Raw genomic sequence first — 21,780 nt, forward strand, 5'->3', positions numbered from 1 at the left:
ATTCCCCTCCAGAGTAGCCGGGACTGCAGGTATGTGCCACCATGCCCAGGTAATTTTCTAAAAAAATTTTTTTTCATAAACCATAGTTTATACAATAGTTTAACTTACACTATTAACACTTTATTGAAAATATTCCTTTTTTTGTTTGTTTGAGACAGAGTCTCACTCTGTCACCCAGGCTGGAGTGCAGTGGCGCGATCTCGGCTCACTGCAAGCTCCGCCTCCCAGGTTCATGCCATTCTCCTGCCTCAGCCTCCCGAGTAGCTGGGACTACAGGTGCCTGCCACCACGCCTGGCTGATTTTTTGTATTTTTAGTAGAGATGGGGTTTCACTGTGTTAGCCAGGATGGTCTCAATCTCCTGATCTCATGATCCACCTGCCTTGGCCTCCCAAAGTGCTGGGATTACAGGCGTGAGCCACCGCGCCCGACCTATAGAAAATATTTCTATTTAAAAGAACATACTATGCAAACACTTAAAAGTATTTGGTAAGAAAACAAAAGCACATCTTTACGACCAATGTGAATTACGAACTGACAATGATCAACTTCTCAAATAAGAACATTAACCTACTTGTGATTGAAGAAATAATTATCCTGTCTATGGATGGCATAAGCAACTTGGCCAGGACAGAAGCAGTGGATGAAACCACATAGAATTCCAATTTGGCCAGTTAACTTATATAAGTGTAATGAAACAGTTAACTTTATTCATTAATATGCTCAAACACTATCTTTCCTTCCAAGATTTTCAAAAATTTAATTATCCAAATAACTGAAGTTTGGTATTTCTATATTTTTCAATACAAAAAGTGTCAGGAACCTTTTACACAGTAATGAGACGGAAAGAAAACAACAGCTTCCTGTGAAAGAGGCCTAATCTAGTCAAATATAAAAAGAAGTAATGTAACCTCTTTTTTTTTTTTTCTGTTTTGAGACGGAGTCTCTCTCTGTCATCCAGGCTGGAGGGCAATGGTGTGATCTCCGCTTACTGCAACCTCTGCCTCCCGGGTTCAAGTGATTCTCCTGCCTCAGCCTCCTGAGTAGCTGAGATCATAGGCATATGCCACCATGCCCAGCTTATTTTTATTTTGTATTTTTAGTAGAGACATGTTGGTCATAGCTGGTCTTAAACTCCTGACCTCAAATGATCCACCTGCCTCAGCCTCCCAAAGTGCTGGGCTTACATGTGTGAGCCACCATGCCCGGCTGACGCCCAGCTGAAATGTAACCTCTTGATAACAGCCAAATCACTGTATTAGAAACATTTAAATTCCAGCTCTGGGGGTCAAGGGTGAGGTATTTAAAATGTTCCTTTAAGTTAAACCAAGTGAATGAATTTTAAAAGAAAAAGCAATTTATGAACCTATGGACATATCATTAAGAAAGAAAAAAATTATTAGTAAATTCCAAAAGTTAAAAGGAGTTGGAAAAAATTCCAACTAGAAAGAAAAAAAATGTTGGTTTCAATTAAGGTTTTTTTTTTGGTCCATTTTATATAAGAGCTTACTTATTCTTTTTCCAAATGTGCATTTATTATTTGCACAGATACATACAAATTATTCCCATTTTAAAAGCCACAATAAAAATATACATTAACCACAGAAGTACTTACTCTAACTGGAAAGAAAATGAACATGGCTATATTCAAAACAGCAATAAACACAAAAGGTCAACATATCTAAATCATGACAAGTATACATCTCAATTTTGACAAAAATGAGTTCCATTTTTACATTAATGCTTCATCAGCTTCTATATTAGATGCTCTGACCTTATTTGTATTTACTATGAAATTGCTGTTAGCATGTGTCACTCAAAGGCACTCAACTCAGAGGGTGTAAAGTCCTGAGCTTAAGTAGGAAACAAAACTCCCAACTAAAATTTGCACACAAATAATTCCAAAGATCAGAGAGTATTAATGTTTAAAAGTATAATATCTGTTTTAAAAGTATTTAATGTTTAAAAGTATAATAATTTATTATAATAAATATATAATAAATATATTTAAAAGTATAATAAATATTACATAACATTTATGTAAATAATTCAAAAACTAATAATAAAGGTGTACAGACTGTCAAAGAAAAGACCATGTAAGGCAAGAAATATCCTTGGAATCAAACTGATTTTTCACTCATTCAAGATCATTTGAAGGTGTGAAGCTAACTTTCATTGTTCTTAAAATCCTAGGAAAGCCAAATTTAAAAAAATAGCATGACAATGCTTAAGTTTAAAAAAAGTTTCTCAGCTTAGTCTCCAAAACCAGGAAGAAAGCATTTAATGATTAAAAACACGTATGAACTGGAAAGATACCAGACTAAAAGGAGGAATCATAATAAGCCGGTTTAAAATATTAAAAGAAAGCTTTAAATGCACCAACTCAAAACAGCATTTCTAATTGGCCATCTAAATTATTCTTTCAGATTATTTTAGCCAAATAAAAATAAATTTACTGATGGATAACTGAGGTCCACTAACATAAGGTAGAAACAAAGTTTAAGCTAAAAATTAAATCTATATTTTGTTGCAGATAAATGTGAGATTTACCTACAGTAATTTTCTGCTGTTGCTAAATTAAAAGCATGAGTTGACATTGTACTAACAGAAATGGTTCGACAGATATTTTCTTGGCTTTAAAATGTTTTGTTCATATATGCAGAGAAATGCAATGAGGATAAGAATAATCTTCTGTATTGTCTGTATAGACATACCATTGTTAGTCACCTTAGATGTGAATATCAGTAGAGCCATTAAATTAAAGCTGGCCTAAAAAGTTTTCAAAGTGCTACTGTTCCCAACTGATGAGATCTTCAGTTTTCTGGATTTTCTGGGTGACGATTATTTTCAATTCTTTTCTCTGGCGATATATACAAGAAGTTACAGCAGATATATAAAGGGAAGGTCAGAAACCTGCTGTCCAAATTCATCACCACTTGTTCCTGATCCTTTTTAAGTATAAGTATTTGATAGCCAGTTGTTCTACTACATATTAGTTTTCCACTACTATCAAAAGAAGCCAGACGTAATCTAAATGCTATGCTCCTTTGAGGCTGTAAACTGACAGACCTGCTACATGGCTGATTCAGTGTATTGCGTTTGAAAATGACACATCGATTGGTGTAAGTTACAAGCAGGTCAAAGCCGAAGGTAAAACCCGTCCAACACCAGCAGTATTCACCGTCTTTGGCAAGCTTTCTACCACACCTCATGCTATTTCCCTCCAGTTCTTCTTTATCGATTTCTTGAGGCCCTACCTCACTGTCTTGTTCGGCCCGCAGCATAGCAAACCACTGCTGTTTATACACAGAAGACAGCCATTCTGCAGGTACTATAGCATCTTGTTCAATAATTCTTGCAGAAGCCAGGTCACTGATAATATATTGTAACCTTAAATGTCTGAATACTGACACAAATGGTCTTCCTCGTTCAGTTTCAAGAAAGGCCATACCTTCAAAATCTTTTCTCTGTTTGGAAAACCAGACATCTGTTTCTGTCAAAAGCTGTTTTAAAGATCCATTCCAAGAAGGCACAAGTTGAAGAAACATCCACTTTTTTAGAGCGGTGTATACATCCATCTCCACTTGCATCACAAATAAGTTAGATGAACCAATGAGCTGTTTCATGACATTTATACTGAGTTCTTTAAAAAGTTTAACATTCTGGTGAGTCATCAAATTGTTTAGAAGCCATTCAAGGCACTTTTTCTTTACGGAATCTAATCCATAGGTCCCTACTGATGTGTAATAGCCACATACAGTTTTCACAGTAATTGTCTCCTTCATCGTCTCACCACACTGCTGTATTAAACCATCCAACTGCAGCATACAAGCGGCTGCCAAAATGGCAACAACTCGACTGGGCTTTATCAGCACTTCATCTCGATACAGTGAACCAAACGCAACCTGCAGCGCTTCTGCATCAATGTTCTGGTCAGGAATCTCCAGTTCAATAATATTCATGCTGGATTCTTTCCAAGAACCACTGAACATACTAGAAAAGTAGCCAGATTGACATAAATATATTTTGTGTAATCGCCATTCTTCTCCTAGAGCACAAATCTTAATGTCACTGTTTTCACCATTCAAAAATAATGTTTGATAAATATATCTGGATGTACTCCTTAATTTTTTCCTTGCAGGGATGTGGAGGAGCGGCCGCTGCTCCTCCCTCTCCTCCTCATCCTCGTCTCTCTCCCAGTCAGGGCGACAGTAGCGGAAGGCCCCGCTGCTCTTGTGACTGCCCCGGCAGTAACAGAAGCCGTAGCCCGCCGCAGGGTCTCCAGGGTCCGGCCTTCCGGCCGAGCCCCCCGCCCTGGCACCCTGCTCCTGCTGGGCAAGGGCTCGCCTCGGCTGGCGCAGCACCCGGCTGCTCGACGATCCCATGGGTCGCGGCTCCCGGGACTTCGGGGAGCCCGGAGGAGGGGGTGTCCCGCCACGGCCCGGCCGCCGCCGCCAGCCTTCCCCGAGCGCAGGTGCCTGCACCGCCAGCTTCTCACGCGCAGCCCAACCGTTGCAGCGGACACCGCCGCCTCCATCCTCCGCACCCCTCCCCCACTATAGATATGTATATATTTTTGGAGACAGAGTCTCGCCCTGTGGCGCAGGGTGGAGCACGGTGGCTCGATCTCGGCTCACTGCAAGCTCCGCCTCCCGGGTTTAAGCGATTCTCCTGCCACAGCCTCCTGAGTAGCTGGATTACAGGCTCTGGCCACCACACCCGGGTAATTTTTGTAATTTTTTTTTTTTTTTTGGTAGCCAGAGTCTGGCTCTGTTGCCCAGGCTGAAGTGCAGTGGCGTGATCTCGGCTCACTGCAACCTCCACCTCCCGGGTTTAAGCAATTCTCCTGCCTCAGCCTCCCAAGTAGCTGGGATTACCGGCGCCTGCCACCACAACCGGCTAATATTTGTATTTTTAGTAGAGACGGGATTTCACCATGTTGGCCAGGCTGGTCTCGAACTCCTGACCTGGGACAAGGTTTCCCTGCGTTGCTCAGGGTGGTCTTGAACTCCTTGGACAGCATTCTTCATTGCTGGAAGCAGTTCTCATCTGGCAGCCAAAACCAAGGTCCGTGTTAGAAGCACCACTTCCCCAGGAGCAAAGGTTTATTTGCGGACCCGACAAAGGCAAATGTGTGTGCCAGGTGCTTGAGCCTAACCAGTCCAATGTAAATTTGTGACCAGGCACAAAAATAAAATAAAATAATAAAATAGGCCAGGCTCGGTGGCACACACCTATAATCCCAGCACTTTGGGAGGCTGAGATGGGTGGATCACTTGAGGTCAGGAGTTTGAGACCAACCTGACCAACATGGTGAAACCCCATCTCTACTAATAATATAAAATTTAATTGGGTGTGGTGGCGCACACCTGTAATCCCAGCTTTTCAGGAGGCTGAAATGGAGAATTGCTTGAAACCAGGAGGCAGAGGTTGCAGTGAGCCAAGAGCGTGCCATTGCACTGCAGCCTGGGTGACAAGAGCAAAACTCCGTCTCCAAAAAAATAATAAGATAAAATAAAGAGTTGAAGTCAAGCCAGGCACGGTGACTCACACCTGTAATCCCAGCACTTTAGGAGGCCGAGGTGGGTGGATCACGAGGTCAGGAGTTTGAGACCAGCCTGGCCAATATGGTGAAAATGACCATGGCTGGGTGGAGTGATGACTGCAGCTGGTCTGGGAAGGCAGAAGCAAGCAGAGGGCCAGGGCAGGATGGGCAGGGATTCTCTGCGGGGAGGATCTGTGGAGACGGGGCAGCAGGATTAGGATGTTGGAATCGAGGAGGCTTTTGTCCCTGGGGGATGGCATGGAGAAGCGGGGCATGGGCCTGGAAATTTGGCCTGCAGCCTAGCCTCACCAGGCCATCTGGAAGCTACTTGTTGGGAACCCTGTGTGTGTAAAGGGTTGACCCAGGCCCAGACCCAGGGGAGGTGGAAAAGGGCACACATGGAGACCACCCGAGAGGCGTGCTGGAACTGCTTGGCCAGTCCTGGGGAACGGGATGGCTGGGGCATGTGGGTATCTTCCTGCAAGAAAACAGGACTTGATGAGGAAGGTGGGAGGCTGTTCCAGGCGGACGGAGGTCTGTGCTGCTAGAACAATGGAGGAGTCACCACCATGCGGGGCTCCACCTTTGTCGCAGTGAGGGCAGAGATTGGTGAGGGGCATCAGGGCCAGATACGTAGGTGTGAGGAACCCTAGATGGACCAGTGCTGCAGGGGGAGGTGGTGCCATGCCAGGGAGGTGGATAGGATGCTGGACACAAGTGAAGAGCAACCAGCCCTGGTGGCTTCCTCAAACCTGCGTGAGTGCCTGCCCCATTCCCAGATGAAGAAAACAGGTTTCAATAGGGAAAGTGACTTGTTCTAAATCCCAGAGCTGCGAAGTCAGGAAGTTCAGCCTCCTGATTCCAAAGGCAAATCTGGAGTTTCTGTTGGAGTTAAGGGGCCAGGTGAATGGTCTGTGTTAACAAAACAAACAAACAAACAAAACTCTGTAAAATATTTAAAGAAGTTTATTCTCAGCTGATGTGAGTGACCATGGCCTGGGGTACAGTCTCAAGAGGTCCTTAGAAAGTGTGCCTGAGATGGTTGGGTTACAGTTTGGCTTTATACATTTTAGGGAGACAGAGGTTACAAGCAAATACATCAATCAATACATAGAAGGTGCACATTGGTTCGGTCTCTAAGGGCAGGACAACTCCGGGGGCTTTACAGGTCATAGGTGATTCAGAGGTTTTCTGATTGGCAATTGGTTGGAAAAGTTAAGCTGTGTCTAAAGAGTTGAAGTGGCTAGGTACAATGACTCACGTCTGGAATCCCAGCACTTTGGGAGGCTGAGGAGGATGGCTTGATCCCAGGAGTTTTAGACAAGCCTGGGCACCACAGTGAGACCCGGTGTCTACAAAAAAATTTTAAAAATTACTTGGGCATGGTGATGTGTACTCGTAGTCCCAGCTACTTGGGAGGCTGAGGCGGGAGGGTTACTTCATCCTAGGAGGTCAAGCCTATGGTGAGCCATGACTGTAGCGCTGCATTCCAACTGGGGAGACAGAATGAGACCCTGTCTCAAAAATAAAATAAAATAAAATAGGCTGGGCGCAGTAGCTCACACCTGTAATCCCAGCACTTTGGGAGGCCATGGTGGATGGATCACTTGATGTCAGGAGTTCGAGACCAGACTGGCCAATATGGTGAAACCCCATCTCTACTAAAAATACAAAAATTAGCCGGGCATGGTGGCGGGCATCTGTAGTCCCAGCTACTCTGGAGGCTGAGGCAGGAGAATCGCCTGAACCTGGGAGGCGGAGGTTGCAATGAGCCAAGATCGCACCATTGCACTCCAGCCTGGGTGACAAGAATGAAATTCCATCTCCAAAAAAAATAATAATAATAAGATAAAATAAAATAAAGAGTTGAAGTCAAGCCAGGCATGGGGGCTCACGCCTGTAATCCCAGCAGTTTGGGAGGCCGAGGAGGGCAGATCACGAGGTCAGGAGTTTGAGACCAGCCTGGCCAATATGGTGAAACCCCATCTCTACTAAAACTACAAAAATTAACTGGGTGTGGTGGCAGCCATCTGTAGTCTCAGCTACTCTGGAGGCTGAGGCAGGAGAATCGCTTGAAACCGGGGAGGTGGAGGGTGCACTGCACTCCAGCCTGGGCAACAGAGCAAGATTCCATCTCAAAAAAAAAAAAAACAAGAGTTGAAGTCAGTGGGAAGAAATGCTTAAGATAAGGGCGTTGCGGAAGCTGAGGTTCTTGTTACGTAGATGGCCTCCAGGTAGCAACCCTGAGAAGAGATAGTGAATGTCTCTTTTCAGACCTTCAAAGGTTTTAGACTCTCATTGAATCTCTCCTAACTCTGAGAAAGTCCTGGCTGAATTAATGGAAATTCTCTACAGATGCAAATTTCCCCCACAGGAGACAGCTTTGCAGGGCCATTTCAAAATATTGTCAAATAAATATATTTTGGGGTAAAGTATTTTGATTTCCTTCAGGGTCTGCTATCTGTTATGTGATGTTGTACCAGAGTCAGGTAGAAATTTGGCATCTTATTGCTATAAAAAGCCTGTTTTGAGCCGGGCATGGTGGCTCACGCCTGTAATCTCAGAACTTTGGGAGGCTGAGGCGGGTGGATCACCTGAGGTCAAGAGGTCAAGAGTTTGAGACCAGCCTGGCCAACATAGTGAAACCCCATCTCTACTAGAAATACAAAAAATTGGCCGGGCGCGGTGGCTCAAGCCTGTAGTCCCAGCTACGCAGGAGGCTGAGGCAGGAGAATCACTTGAATCCGGGAGCCAGAGGTTGCAATGAGCCGAGATCATGCCATTGCACTCCAGCCTGGGCAACAAGAGTGAAACTCTGTCTTAAAAAAAAAAAAAAAAATCTGTTTTGTGTCTTATGATCTCTATTTTATTTATTTTAAAAATAATTTATTTTATTTTTGAGACAGAGTTTCACTCTTGTTGCCCAGACTGCAGTGCAATGACGCTATCTTGGCTCACTGTAACCTCCACATCCCAGGCTCAAGCAATTCCTGTGCTTCAGCCTCCCAAGTAGCTGAGATTACAGGCATGTGCCACTATGTCCGGGTAATTTTTTGAATTTTTTGTAGAGATGGGGTTTCATCATGTTGGCCAGGTTGGTCTCGAACTCCTGACCTCAAGTGATCCACCTGCCTTGGCCTCCCAAACTGCTGGGATTACAGGAATGAGCCACCATGCCTGGATAGAATAAATATTTTATGCTTTGGGCCAACAGGCAAAATCGAGGGTATTAAGTAGGTAAGTTCGTAACAAGAAATAAAACAAAATTCCATAATTTGGGGGATTGTTATTGACAGAACGTAACAGTTAATTTATGGATGCTGAAAGTGGAGTTTCATACAATTTTTATGTGTTATGAAATATTATTATTTTGATTATTTATTTACTTTTGAGATAGAGTCTTGCTCTGTTGCCCAGGCTGTGATCTCAGCTCACTGCAACCTCTGCCTCCCAGGTTCAAGCGATTCTCCTGCCCCAGCCTCACAAGTAGCTGGAATTACAGGCATGTGCCACCACACTCGGCTAATTTTTTTGTATTTTTAGTAGAGATGGGGTTTCACTATGTTGGCCAGGCTAGTCTTGAACTCCTGATCTCAAGTGATCTGCCTGCCTCGGCCTCCCAAAGTGCTGGGATTACAGGCATGAGCCACTGCACTCAGCCTGATTTTTTTTTCAATGATTTAAAAATGTAAAAATCATTATTTGTTCAGGGATCATATAAAATCAAGCAGTAAGCAAAATTTGGGCTATGGGCAATAGTTTGCCAACCTCTGGTCTAGATCTGCCCTGTTCATCATAGTAGCCCCTGGCTACCTGCAGCTACTGAGTACTTGAAATGTGGCCAGGGACACTCACGATGGCTCACACCTGTAATCTCAGCACTTTTGGAGGTTAACGTGGGAGGACTGCTTGAACCCAGGAGTTTCAAGTTACAGTGAACTATGATTTCAACACTGCATCCCAAACCTGGGTGACAGGGAAAGAAAGAAAAAGAGAGAGAGAGAGAGAGAAGGAGGAGGAGGAGGAGAAGGAGAAACAGAGAAAAGAAAAAGAGAAAGAAAGAAGAGAAAGAAAGAAGGAAAGAACATAAGAAAGAAGAAAGGAAGGAAAAAGAAAGAGAGAAAAAGAAACAAAAGAAAGAAAGGAAGAAAAAGAGAGGGAGGGAGGGAGAAAGGGAGGAAGGAAGGGAAGGGAGGAAGGAGGGAAGGGAGGGAGGAAGAGAGAAAGGAATGTGGCTGTACTGGATTAAAATATGCTTAGGTGTGGCCGGGCACGGTGGCTCACTCTTGTAATCCCAGCACTTTGGGAGGCCAAGGTGGGTGGATCACGAGGACAGGAGATGGAGACCATCCTGGCTAACAAGGTGAAACCCCGTCTCTACTAAAAATAATACAAAAAATTAGCCGGGCGTGGTGGTGGGTGCCTGTAGTCCCAGCCATTGGGGAGGCTGAGGCAGGAGAATGGTGTGAACCTGGGAGGTGGAGCTTGCAGTGAGCCAAGATTGTGCCCCTGGACCTCCAGCTTGGGCGGCAGAGCGAGACTCTGTCTCAAAAAAAAAAAAAAAAAAAAAAAGCTTAGGTGTAAAATACACACTAGATTTTGAAGACAGTATAAAAAACAAAATATCCCAATAACTTTTTATTATATTTTGGATATCTCAGAATAAGTAAAATATATTACTAAAATTAACTTCACCCCCCAGTTTTTTATTTTTATTTTTTATTTTACTTTTTTTTACTTTGTCTTAGTCCACTTTCTGTTGTTTGAATATCTGAGACTCGATAATTTTGAAAGAAAAGAGGTTTATTTAGCTTATGGTTCTGCAGGCTGGGAAGTTCAAGATTGGACAGCTGCATCTGGCAGCTTCTGGTGAGGGCTCTGTGCTGCATCAAAACATGGCAGAGAAATGGAAGGCGGACCAGGTGCATGGGGGAAAGGAGGAAAACATGAGGCGCGACCTTGCTTGATGACAACCCAACTCTAAAGGTAACTGATCCAGACCCAAGAGAGTGAGAACTCGCTTCTGTGGGACTCTGCATGAATATCTTGTCATGAAGGCAGATCCCTCATGATCCAAACATCCCTGAAAGGTCCCCCACCTGTCAATGCCATTATATTGGCAATTACATTTCAACATGAGTTTTGGTAGGAACAAACCACATCCAAACCATAGCATCTTCTCACTGTTGAGTCACTTTTTAATGTGGCTATTAGAACAATTTAAATGATACATGTGTTTGCACTTGTGGCTTGCATCTGTATCTGGTATACAGTGCTGCTCTACCAGTGAAGCTGGAGCGCCCAGAGTGAGATGACCCCAATTTGCCTTGGGGGAAGTGGAAGGGTGTGGCCTGGTGTTCAGCAGTGGGGTGTGGGGTCACAGAGGGACAGCTGGATTTCACTAAGGTGAAGTGGAGGGGCAGGGCTCCGGGAGGCACACACTGAGGGGGCTTCTGCAGCAGTGAGTTGAGGGAGTGGTGTGGGCTTTGCGGGTAGGGACTGAGCTGTTTGTGGGGTATCTGTAAGAGGCTGTGCAGCAAGCCAGGTGGCAAGAAGCAAGATGTTGGCTGGGCATGGTGGTGCATGCCTGTAATCCCAGCACTTTGGGAGGCCAAGGCAGGAGGATTGCTTGAGGCCGGGATTTTGAGACCAGCCTAATCAACATAGTGAGACCATGTTTCTATATAAATAAATAAAATTTTAAAAGCAAGATGTTGCCAAGCAATTGACCAGGTGGTGAGTATGAGAGAGCCCCTGCCTGAGGGCTTTCCATCTTTCACCCACCTGGATCAGCACACAGCATGTCCTTGTCTTCCACTCCAAGCCTACATCCTGGCCCCTACTGGAGAAGGGTTCTGACCAGTTCACTGGCAGAATGTGAAACTGTATGTTAAGACATCCATGACATGAAGCCCTAACAAGCCAAGAATCCTTTCTTTTCACAGCAGAAGGCCTCTGGCTCTTTCCCTGTGTTGACTAGAGGCTGAGTCTCTGTCCTCGACACCCCACCCGCTGCTGCCTCCTCTGCCCTGCCTGGGGAGGCCTGCCCGGTCTGGCCCTGTGCTGGGAACAGCCAGAGCTGGGGCTTCTTACGCTTCCTGTTCACACCCACGGAACCAGCTTTGCCTTCCCCTCTGCTGTGCAGGGAGAAGGGAGGTGGGAGGTGCGGCGGGGATGGTCTTGTCTGTGGCTTCCTGCTTCTCGGCTGGCAGGAGGAAGGCAGGTTTTCTGTGTCTGTGTCTCTGTGGTCTTTCAGGCTCAGCACTTGGGTAGGAAGATGAAAACCTCGGAGTGCCCTTGTCTCTTTCCCTCGGGTCTGATCAGACCAAAGCCTTGTGTGGTGGAGGAGCTGAAAGGACGTGGCACGGGGAGGCTGGCAGCCCGGCGCTGCTCGGCTCACTTTTCCCTCTGCCAGCCTTTGTTACCAAGGGGTTTGGACTTGATCTTGCAAATGGATCATCTCTTGATCCTTCTCTAGCCTCTAGGGACAAATATACTAGAAGAAATGGTCATGACAATTGGTGCCACCAGCAGGAGGGATAGCCAGGAAGCAAGGGTTGGAATGGTTTCTTCTTGAGAGAAGCAAGCCTCTGAGTCCAAGGCCCTCCACCAAGCGGTTCTGGTCCGGTGCTCCAGCCTCACCACCCGTCCTGCGCCATGCATGGAGTTGGGGTTGTAACCACACACAAACACAGCGTTCTGCCAACGCACCCTCCTCAAGGTCTCTCATCATCCCTCCTTCCCATCTCCTCCACTGGAGCACGGCCACAGCAGTATTCACTGACTTCCAGTTTCCTGCGGGATAAATCTGAACCCTTTGTCATGGCACCCAAAGTCCTTGCCCAGCCGCGCAGTCCCAGCTCCTCTTCATCGTGTGCGGCAACTTGTTCTCCAAGCAGCCTCTCCTTTCTCAAGCTTAGAAGCTGAGCTGTGTCATCTCCTCTGCCTGTACCCCTTCTTTTCTGTCTCTGCTGGAGAACCCCTGCTCAGCCTCAGTAAAGATGTTTAAGGGACAGTTATGCATGAGGGTTTAGAGTTCAGAGACCCAGTCTGTCCTGGAGGTCAAGGGCATGTTGTTGGCAATTGAAGCCTCAACAATTCAATCGAGTGAATACATGAGTGAATAGATGAACTGTTGCGGAATCAGAAACTGAGGCTCAAGCTGGACACGGTGACTCACGCCTATAATTCCAGCACTTTGGGAGGCTGGGGTGGGCGGATCACCTGAGGTCAGGAGTTTGAGACCAGCCTGCTAATATGGTGAAACCCCGTCTCTACTAAAAATACAAAAATTAGTCAGAGATGGTGGTGGGCACCTGTAATCCCAGCTACTTGGGAGGCTGAGGCAGGAGAATCGCTTGATCTTGGGAGATGGAGGTTGCAGTGAGCCGAGATGGTGCCACTGCACTCCAGCCTGGGTCACAGAGTAAGACCCAGTCTGAAAAAAAAAAAAAAGAAAGAAAGAAAGAAAAAAAGAAACTAAGGCTCAAAGAAAGAGCCCGCAGGTCCACACTGACCTAGTTGCAATGCGAAGACATAAACATAAAGAGCCTCTTTTAGGAGCCACTGCTGCCTCTCAGAGGGTGACAGGCATTTCCCAGTTTAATAGGCTTTCTCCCCACCTAATCTGCAGTAGTGAGTCCTAAAATCTGCCCCTGTCGCAATGACCGGTGCCTAGAATGCTTTATAAAACTGAGAGTCCAGCCCCAGGGGTCAGGGAGTCTGAAGTTTCAAAAACTACACAGGAGATCGTGTTGCAGACGAGGCTGGGCCCCTGTGTGAGCTGTGCCCACTGTATGCAGCTTTGTGAGCTCTCGAGGAAACTGGGAGGATGAGGGTTTGTATGGGAACCACAGAACAGGGCTCTAGCCATTTCTGATTGGTTTCTGAAGGACGGAGGCTGCCTCTGAGACTCAGCAGGGCGTGGGGTAGCTGTTGCAAGAAAGTGTGATTTTAGGGAGGCTGCCCCAGGTTGTCTCTCCAGATCTCTTACTCGCCTGTTTCAAGGATTTGACTTGAGATATATTTTGAGATATGTTGTTGTGGGGTGGCTGGGGGCCGGTGGCGGGGGAGGGGGTGTCAGCAGGCAAAGGAATGTTACCTTGGATGCTTCCACTGTTGCTGCTGTTAGCAGTCGCAGCAGCTCTCACTTACAGCGGGCGCTGTTCTAAACCCTTAGCAGCCGTCCTCCCATAGCGCTGCAGGACTCTGGAGAGACAGGCGCCATCCTTTTTTTTTTTTTTAAGATGAAGTAGGTTGGGAGTGGTGGCTCATGCCTGTAATCCCAGCCCTTTGGGAAGTTAAGGCAGGCAGATGGCTTGAGCCCAGGAGTTCGAGACTAGCCTGGGCAACACAGGAAGACCCTGTCTCTAGCTAAATAAATAAACAAGCTGAGTCTGACGGTGCACGCTTGTAGTCCCAGCTAAATGGGAGGCTGAGGCGGGAGGATCACGTGAGCCCAGGAGGTCAAGGCTTCGGTGAGCCGTGATCACATCACTGCACTCAGAGCAAGACCCTGTCTCAGAAAAAAACGTAAAAAAAGATGAAGAAGCTGAACTTCATGGAGGTCTGCTTAGGGATCCACATCTCAGATGCTTTTGGTCAATGGGAATAGGTTTAGTGGGGCCCTGGAGGAAGACATTAGAACATGGTGGGGGCTGGGTTTAGCTGGACAGTGCCTGCCTCATCCACTGGGGGTCACTGTGACTCAGCTCCTGCTGATTCTGGACATAAGAGACTGTGGCCCAATGTCACCTTAGCTAACAATTTTTCAAAAGTAACTGGACATACAACCTTGTGTAGAAATAATCTGGCAGGGCGTGGTGGCTCACACCTGTAATCCCAGCACTTTGGGAGGCTGAGGCGGGCGGATTATGAGGTCAGGAGTTCGAAACCTGCATGGCCAATATGATGAAACCCTTTCTCTACTAGAAATACAAAAATTAGCGTGGTGGTGCATGCTTGTAATCCCAGCTACTTGGGAGGCTAAGGCACAAGAATCGCTTGAACCCAGGAGGTGAAGGTTTTAGTAGTGAGCCAAGATTATACCACTGCACTCCAGCCTGGGCAACACAGTGAGACTCCATCTAATACACACACACACACACACACACACACACACACACACACATATATATGAAAGAAATGTCACAATCCGTAAATGTTGGCAAACATTTTTTTCAAATGAGCCAAACACTGCGTAGGACTGGGTGAAGTGGTGTGCGTCTCAGCTGCTAGGAAGGTTGAAGCGGGAGGATCACTTGAGGCCAGTAGTTTAAGGCTACACTGAGCTGCAATCACGCCTGTGAACAGCTACTGCACTACAGCCTGGGCAACCTCTCTCAAAAACAAAAACAGAACAAAACACTGTATAGAGCAAGCAAGTGGGTCCAAGAGGCAACTGTAGTCCACAAGGTGCTGGCTTGAAACAGTATTAGTTTGTTTTCACATTGCTATAAGGAAATACCTGAGGCTCAGTAATTTATAAAGGAAAGAGGTGTAACTGACTCAGTTCTGCGTGCGGGGAGGCCTCAGGAAACTTACAATCATGGCGGAAGGCACCTTTTCACACGGCAGCAGGAGAGAGAGAATGAGTGCCAGCAGGGGAAACGCCAGATGTTTATAAAACCATCAGATCTTGTGAGAACTCACTCTCTATCATGAGAACAGCATGGGGGAACTGCCCCCACGATTCAATGACCTCCCACCAGATCCCTCCTATGACAAAAGGAGATTATGGGGATTGCAATTCAAGATGAGATTTGGGGCTGGACACAGTGGTTCACGCCTGTAATCCCAGCACTTTGGGAGGCCTAACTCCTGAGGTCAGGAGTTTGAGATCAGCCTGGCCAACACAGTGAAACCCCATCTCTACTAAAAGTACAAAATTAGCCAGGTGTGGTGGCGCATGCCTGCAATCCCAGCTACTCGGGAGGCTGAGGTCTGAGAATCGCTTGAACCCAGGAGGCAGAGGTTGCAGTGAGCTGAGATCATGCCACTGCACTCTAGCCTGGGCAACAGAGCAAGACTCTGTCTCAAAAAAAAAAAGAAAAAGAAAAAGGAAAAAAAAAGATCTTGTATTCATTCTGCAGGCACTGGGGTGGAAACCGTAGGAGTCAGGGTGGAGGAGACAGACCCGATGCAGGGTCTCAGGGCACTCACAGTCAATGTCAATAGTGTGGCCCATGTTCTGAGGGGCACCCTTCCTTGGGGCATGACCGAACACTTCCCATAGGAGGAGGAGGAAGTCTGCTGGGCGTTGTGTTCAGTTTCTGGGGCTGCTGTGATTAAGTGCTGCAAACCGCGTGGCTTACAGCAACCCAGCTGTATTCTCTCTCGGTTCTTGAGGCTGGAAGTCTAAAATTAAGCTGCCAGCCGGGCCCGTGCTCCTTCTGAAAGCTTCAGGGGGAATGTCTTTGCCCCTCTCCTAGCTTCTGGTGTTGCCGGCAATCCTTAGTGTTTCTTGGCTTGTAAATGCATCACTGCAATCTCTGCCTCCGTTGCCATGTGGCATTTTTCCTGCGTGGCTGTCTGTCTTTCCCCCTCTTAAGTCCACCAGTCATATGGGAGTAGGGTGGGCCTTTCATCTTCATACTCCAGTTTGACCTCATCTTAACTTGATTCCACCTGAAAAGACTATTTCCAAGTAAGGTTACATTCAGAGGCACCAGGAGTCAGGATGTGAACATATCTTTTTTTTTTTTTTTTTTGAGACGGAGTCTCGCTCTGTCGCCCAGGCTGGAGTGCACTGGTGCGATCTCGGCTCACTGCAAGCTCTGCCTCCCGGGTTCACGCCATTCTCCTGCCTCAGCCTCCCGAGTAGCTGGGACTACAGGCGCCCGCCACCGCACCCGGCTAATTTTTTGTGTTTTTAGTAGAGACAGCGTTTCACCGTGTTCGCCAGGATGGTCTCGATCTCCTGACCTCATGATCTGCCTGCCTCGGCCTCCCAAAATGCTGGGATTACAGGCGTGAGCTACCGCGCCCGGCCGTGAACATGTCTTTTGTGGGGGCACACAATTCAACCACAGTGTGTACAGTAGGTAGGTGACTGTTCCAGGTAGAGGGAACAGCAGGTGCGAAGGCCCAAAGGCAGGAGGGCACTGGTGTGTTCCAGGAAGTCAAAGAAATTCAGCACAGCTGGAGTGGAGAGTGGCAAGGAGGTGCAGCTGAGGTGGCTCATGTGGACCTTACAGGCCAGTTGGGAGGGTCAGGATAGGCCAGGCCACAGTTTGGAGGAAAAAAAAAAAAAATCCCAAATCTCAGTGCCAGGCCCAGTACAGGTTCATTTTCAGCTTGTGTCAAATCTGATGTGGGTTGAACAGCTCTTCTCCATAAGGTAGCTCAGCCATATAGAACACATGGTCGCGGGGGGAAGGGAAGTCTGGAGAAGGCCCCCAGTCTCCATCGCCCCAGCCTGAAAGGGACTCCTCCACTCACAGACCACACAGCAAGGGAGGCGGCAAGGCGGGGACACAGATTTCTGGGAGCCCCAACTGTCTCTCCCACTCATATTCACCCGAAGTCAAGGCTAAGACTTCATCCTCACAGCACTGGGAAGTCAGCCAGGGTTTTCACACAGAGGTAGTGACGAGATGGGACTTGCATTTTAAATTTTTCCTTTTTTCACTGTAGCTCTCAGATCGTATGACTTGTGTTTTAGAAAGATTCCTCTGGCGAGAGGACTGTCCTGAAGCAGGGGAGCTGGACTTTGTCTGCTGGAGTGTGGGAAGTGGCTGCGGCGGGAGTTGGCCACAGCAGAGGCACAATATATTTGTAGTTAACTCATGCAACTTCCACCTTGCAGGCTCAGCCAAAAAACAAACGGAAAAAAAGAATGTGAGAAAAATTAATTCATGTCATTAAAAAACGATCCAAAAGTATTTTGTGTATGTCCTTTCCCACATTGCAGATTGTCCACATTTTATGCCTATATTCTGAATAGCCCAAACCCGGGGAGTGTGTACTCTATGGGACTTTTAAGAGATTTTCAGGGGTAACTGAGCTCCTGGTTGACTTGAGAACCTCGCTGTCATGGAAGTGCTCTCTACTCAGGACCTAATAACAAGAGTAGGGAGGCCTGTGTCAAAAGGACTTCCTACTGTTTCCCAAACAGTGTGGTGTCTTGCCCCTGGCAGAAACACCCTTGGATACAATATGAAGGCTTTATTTATTTTATTTTATTTTATTTTTTTGAGACAGTCTCGCTGTGTCACCCAGGCTGAAGTGCAGGGGCCCAATCTCGGCTCACTGCAAGCTCTGCCTCACTGTAAGCTCCACCTCCCGAGTTCACACCATTCTCCTGCCTCAGACTTCTGAGTAGCTGGGACTACAGGTGCCCCCCTCCAACGCCCAGCTAATTTTTGGTATTTTTTAGTAGAGACGGGGTTTTACTGTGTTAGCCAGGATGGTCTCGATCTCCTGACCTCGTGATGCACCCACCTCGGTTTCCCAAAGTGCTGGGATTACAGCCATGAGCCACTGTGCTCAGTCCGGCATTTTTTATTTTTTGCTGAGTCTGACCCCTACCTGCCTGTAGTTCTTTCTAGTTTATGAAGTATTTTTTAAGCCATTACATTATTTGAGCTTCAGGATTATTTATTTATTTATTTATTTAGAGACAGAGTCTTGCTGTGTCACCCAGGTGGGAGGTTGTGCCTCAGCCTCCCGAGTAGCTGGGACTACAGGCCTGGGCCACCATGCCCAGACATTCTTTTGTATTTTTAGTAGAGATGAGGTTTCACTGTGTTGCCCAGGCTGGTCTCAAACTCCTGGCCTCATGGGATTCTCCTGCCTTGGCTTCCCAAAGTGGTGGGATTACAGGCGTGAGCCACCACGCCCAGCTGAGCCTCAGAATAAATTAGATCTCCTTTTGGAGATCTAATTTAGATCAAGGAACTCAGAAGCTCAGACATACCTTGTCCCACAGTAGCCAGGAGACCTGGAAACAATCCCCAATGTGGAGTTGGACATGTTGGTTTTGTGGCCACAGTTTTAGCTGTGGTTTCAGTGTTCTTGTGTATAAAATACGGGTAACTGCACAAAGCTATTTTGAAGCTGCAATAAAGCAAGGTTGGTGAAAGCATTTTGTAAACTGCTAAGCGCTGTCCCAATGTTGTGTCCTCAGACTTTACACATCACTGAGAGTGTCTGAGTCGTGCTAAAGGAATCCAGGTGGAAGATTAAGGGAATCTGCAGTAATGTGCTTGGGCTGCACCTACACTATTTGACTTTGAACTTAATTTCCTGAATCACCTTCACTGCTTGGGGAGCTGTGCCCATCACCTCCTGCAAGCCACAGCCCTGGCCCTCATTTCTGTGGGTTGGCAAGGGCTGGGGTGGAAGTGAGGTGAGCAGTTTGTTAGAGACCTCCCTGAAAGCCTTGCTGCCAGATCTCAGTGACATGAGTAAGGTTGTGTGGAAATATGTGACTTCCTGTTATGGAATCTAGCCTGGGAGAGTGAAGAGTGGCCTTGGGGTGAACCAGAGGGCACTTGCTTGCCTGGGTATGGGTATCCCAGCTCCACCTGATGGTTACCTTAGGGGAATGCCGTGCAGTGTGAGCTAAATCTTCAGACTTTCCTAGAGAAGTCTGAAGTCCATGTATTTTCATCTTTCCTCCTCAGGGCAACTCCACTGCCCGGGTGGAGTTAGTGCCTGAGTTGGTTGTAGAGCTTTGGGCCGCTGCTCTTGACTTCAGTTTTCTCATTTAAAATTGGTGATCCACCTGAGGTCAGGAGTTTGAGACCAGCCTGGTCAACATGGTGAAACCCTGTCTCTACAAATACAAAAATTAGTTGGGCGTGGTGGAGTGCATCTGTAGTCCCAGCTACTCAGGAGGCTGAGGCAGGAGAATCACTGGAACCCAGGAGACGGAGATTGCAGTGAGCTGAGATTGCGCCACTGTACTCCAGCCTGGGTGACAGAGCGAGACCCCGTCTCAAAAAAAAAAAAAAAAAAAAAAAAAAAATTGGTGATCCAGCTGGGCAACATAGGGAGACCCTGTGTTTACAAAAAATTCACTTGGCATGGGGGCCACACTCGTGGTTCCAGCTACTTGGGAGGCTGAGGCAGGAGGCTCAATTGAGCCTGGGAGGTTGAAGCTGCAGTGAGCCGTGTTGGTGCCACTGGACTCCAGCCTGGGTTACAGAGCAAAACCTTGTGTCAAAAAATAAACTACTAAAAATAAAATTGGGGATGGTACCACCTTACTTGGGTTAAGACACAGTAAAGAAAATGGAATGCCCAGTCCACCACACTGGTCCTGGCTGCAGGAATCCACTGGAAACGCTAGCTGCCTGAGTTCTGGGTTGCAATTTGGTAACCTGCAGGCTTGGAGGTTGTAATCCTGCTTGCCTTGGGGCCTGCCACCCATATGATTAAAAAGAATAACGGGATTACCCAGGCCTTTAGAGTTTTGTGGTCAAGGAGATAATATAAAGGAGTTTTGTGTATTAGGAAGAGAACAATGCCCCCGCCCTGTCCTTTACCTCGTGAGTTCACGAGTGTTGTATTTGTTTAAAAAAAAAAAAAAAAAAAAAAAAAAGGCCGGACGCAGTGGCTCTCGCCTGTAATCCCAGCACTTTGGGAGGCCAAGGCAGGTGGATCACCTGAGGTCAGGATTTCAAGATGGGCATGGCCAACATGGTGAAACCCCATCTCTACTAAAAAAATACAAAAAATTAGCCGGGGGTGGTAGCGGGCGCCTGTAATCCCAGCTACTCGGGAGGCTGAGACAGGAGAATCGCTTGAACCCGGGAGGCGGAGGTTGCGGTGAGCCGAGATCGCGCCATTGCACTCCAGCCTGGGCGACAGAGTGAAAACAAAAAAAAAGTTTCAACAAAAATAAATGGCGCCAAGCGAGGTGGCTTAGCCTGTGAGCGAGGTGGCCAGCACTGTGGGAGGCCGTGGCGGGCAGATCTCTTGAGTTCAGCATTTGCGACCAGCCTAGGCGACAGGGCAAGACCCCTGTCTCAAACGAAGACGAAACATAGGCCGGGCGCGCTGGCTGCGTGTAATCCCAGCACTTTGGGAGGCCGAGGCGGGTGGATCACCTGAGGTTAGGAGTTCAAGACCATCCTGGGCAACATGGCGAATCCCTGTCTCTACTAAAATACAAAAATTAGCCGGGCGCGGTGGCTCAAGCCTGTAATCCCAGCACTTTGGGAGGCCGAGACGGGCGGATCACGAGGTCAGGAGATCGAGACCATCCTGGCTAACACGGTGAAACCCCGTCTCTACTAAAAAAATACAAAAAATTAGCCGGGCGAGGTGGCGGGCGCCTGTAGTCCCAGCTACTTGGGAGGCTGAGGCAGGAGAATGGCGTGAACCCGGGAGGCGGAGCTTGCAGTGAGCTGGAGATCCGGCCACTGCACTCCAGCCCGGCGATGCAGCGAGACCTGTCTCAAAAAAAAAAAAAAAAAAAAATACAAAAATTAGCCGGAGGTGGTGGCGGGCGCCTGTAATCCCAGCTACTCAGGGACGCTGAGGCGACAGAATCGCTTGAACCCGGGGCGGGAGGAGGTTGCAGTGAGCCGAGATTGCCTCCAGCCTGGGCGACAAGAGCAAGACTCCATCTAAAAAAAAAAAAAAAAAAGAAAGGAAGAAAAAGACAAACGATTTAAAGGAAAAAATATAAGTAAACAAAAGTACAAATGCGATGTCAATCGTTAAGGTGGTGCCAGGGGACCGAGGATCGGGAAACAGCAAGGTCTCATAGTCCCTGCAGGGCATCTCGGGGGGGAGGCGACGGACAGGTCGCGAGCGCGGGGCTTGGAGGGCACCAAGGTCCAGGGGGATGGCGGGGTCAGCCCCCTCCCTCCGACCCGTGCTGAGGGCTTTGGAGGACCCCCACTCTCCCAACCTCGGAAGCCCGGGTTCTGCCACTTCCAGCCATGCGTCCTTGGACTGCGAAACTTTCTCCAGCCTAGTTTCCTCTTTTGGGACATGGCGAGGCGGAGGCTGCCAATGCTGGGATGGAGTGCTCGAGAGCAAGGGACTAGGGCCTCGACGAGCTTACAGTCCGGTTAGGCCCTCCCACCGCTGTGCTGTGGCTGCTCGCCGCCCTGGACCCGGCGCCGTCCGGCCCGGCTGCCGGAGCCCTCCGTACGGGCCGTAGTCGCGCGGGTTCTAAAATGAGGACAAAGCCCGCCCGGGTCTAGAGCGCGCGCGCCGCCGCGGCCAATGGGACATTGACGCTAGGTTGAGTGACGGACTTGAGCAGCCAATGAGCGTCCA

General features: G+C 47.6%; 1 protein-coding gene and 1 long non-coding RNA gene across 2 annotated transcripts; one reads left to right on the plus strand and one right to left on the minus strand.

The window, feature by feature from the left end:
- Positions 1 to 2,074: 2,074 nt before the first annotated feature.
- GMCL2 (germ cell-less 2, spermatogenesis associated) lies at positions 2,075 to 4,632 on the minus strand. The gene has a single exon (XM_003900609.5). It carries the CDS (start codon positions 4,382 to 4,384, stop codon positions 2,813 to 2,815), a length of 1,572 nt encoding a protein of 523 aa, XP_003900658.2. The 5' UTR covers positions 4,385 to 4,632; the 3' UTR covers positions 2,075 to 2,812.
- Positions 4,633 to 4,693: 61 nt separating this feature from the next.
- Positions 4,694 to 17,426, plus strand: LOC103885634. The gene is made up of 3 exons (XR_648814.2): positions 4,694 to 4,722; positions 10,371 to 10,530; positions 17,179 to 17,426. It is a non-coding gene; the product is annotated as an uncharacterized LOC103885634 (long non-coding RNA).
- The last annotated feature ends 4,354 nt before the right edge of the window (positions 17,427 to 21,780 follow it).

Source organism: Papio anubis, chromosome 5 (genome assembly GCF_008728515.1).
Source record: "Papio anubis isolate 15944 chromosome 5, Panubis1.0, whole genome shotgun sequence".
NCBI classification, from domain to species: domain Eukaryota; kingdom Metazoa; phylum Chordata; class Mammalia; order Primates; family Cercopithecidae; genus Papio; species Papio anubis.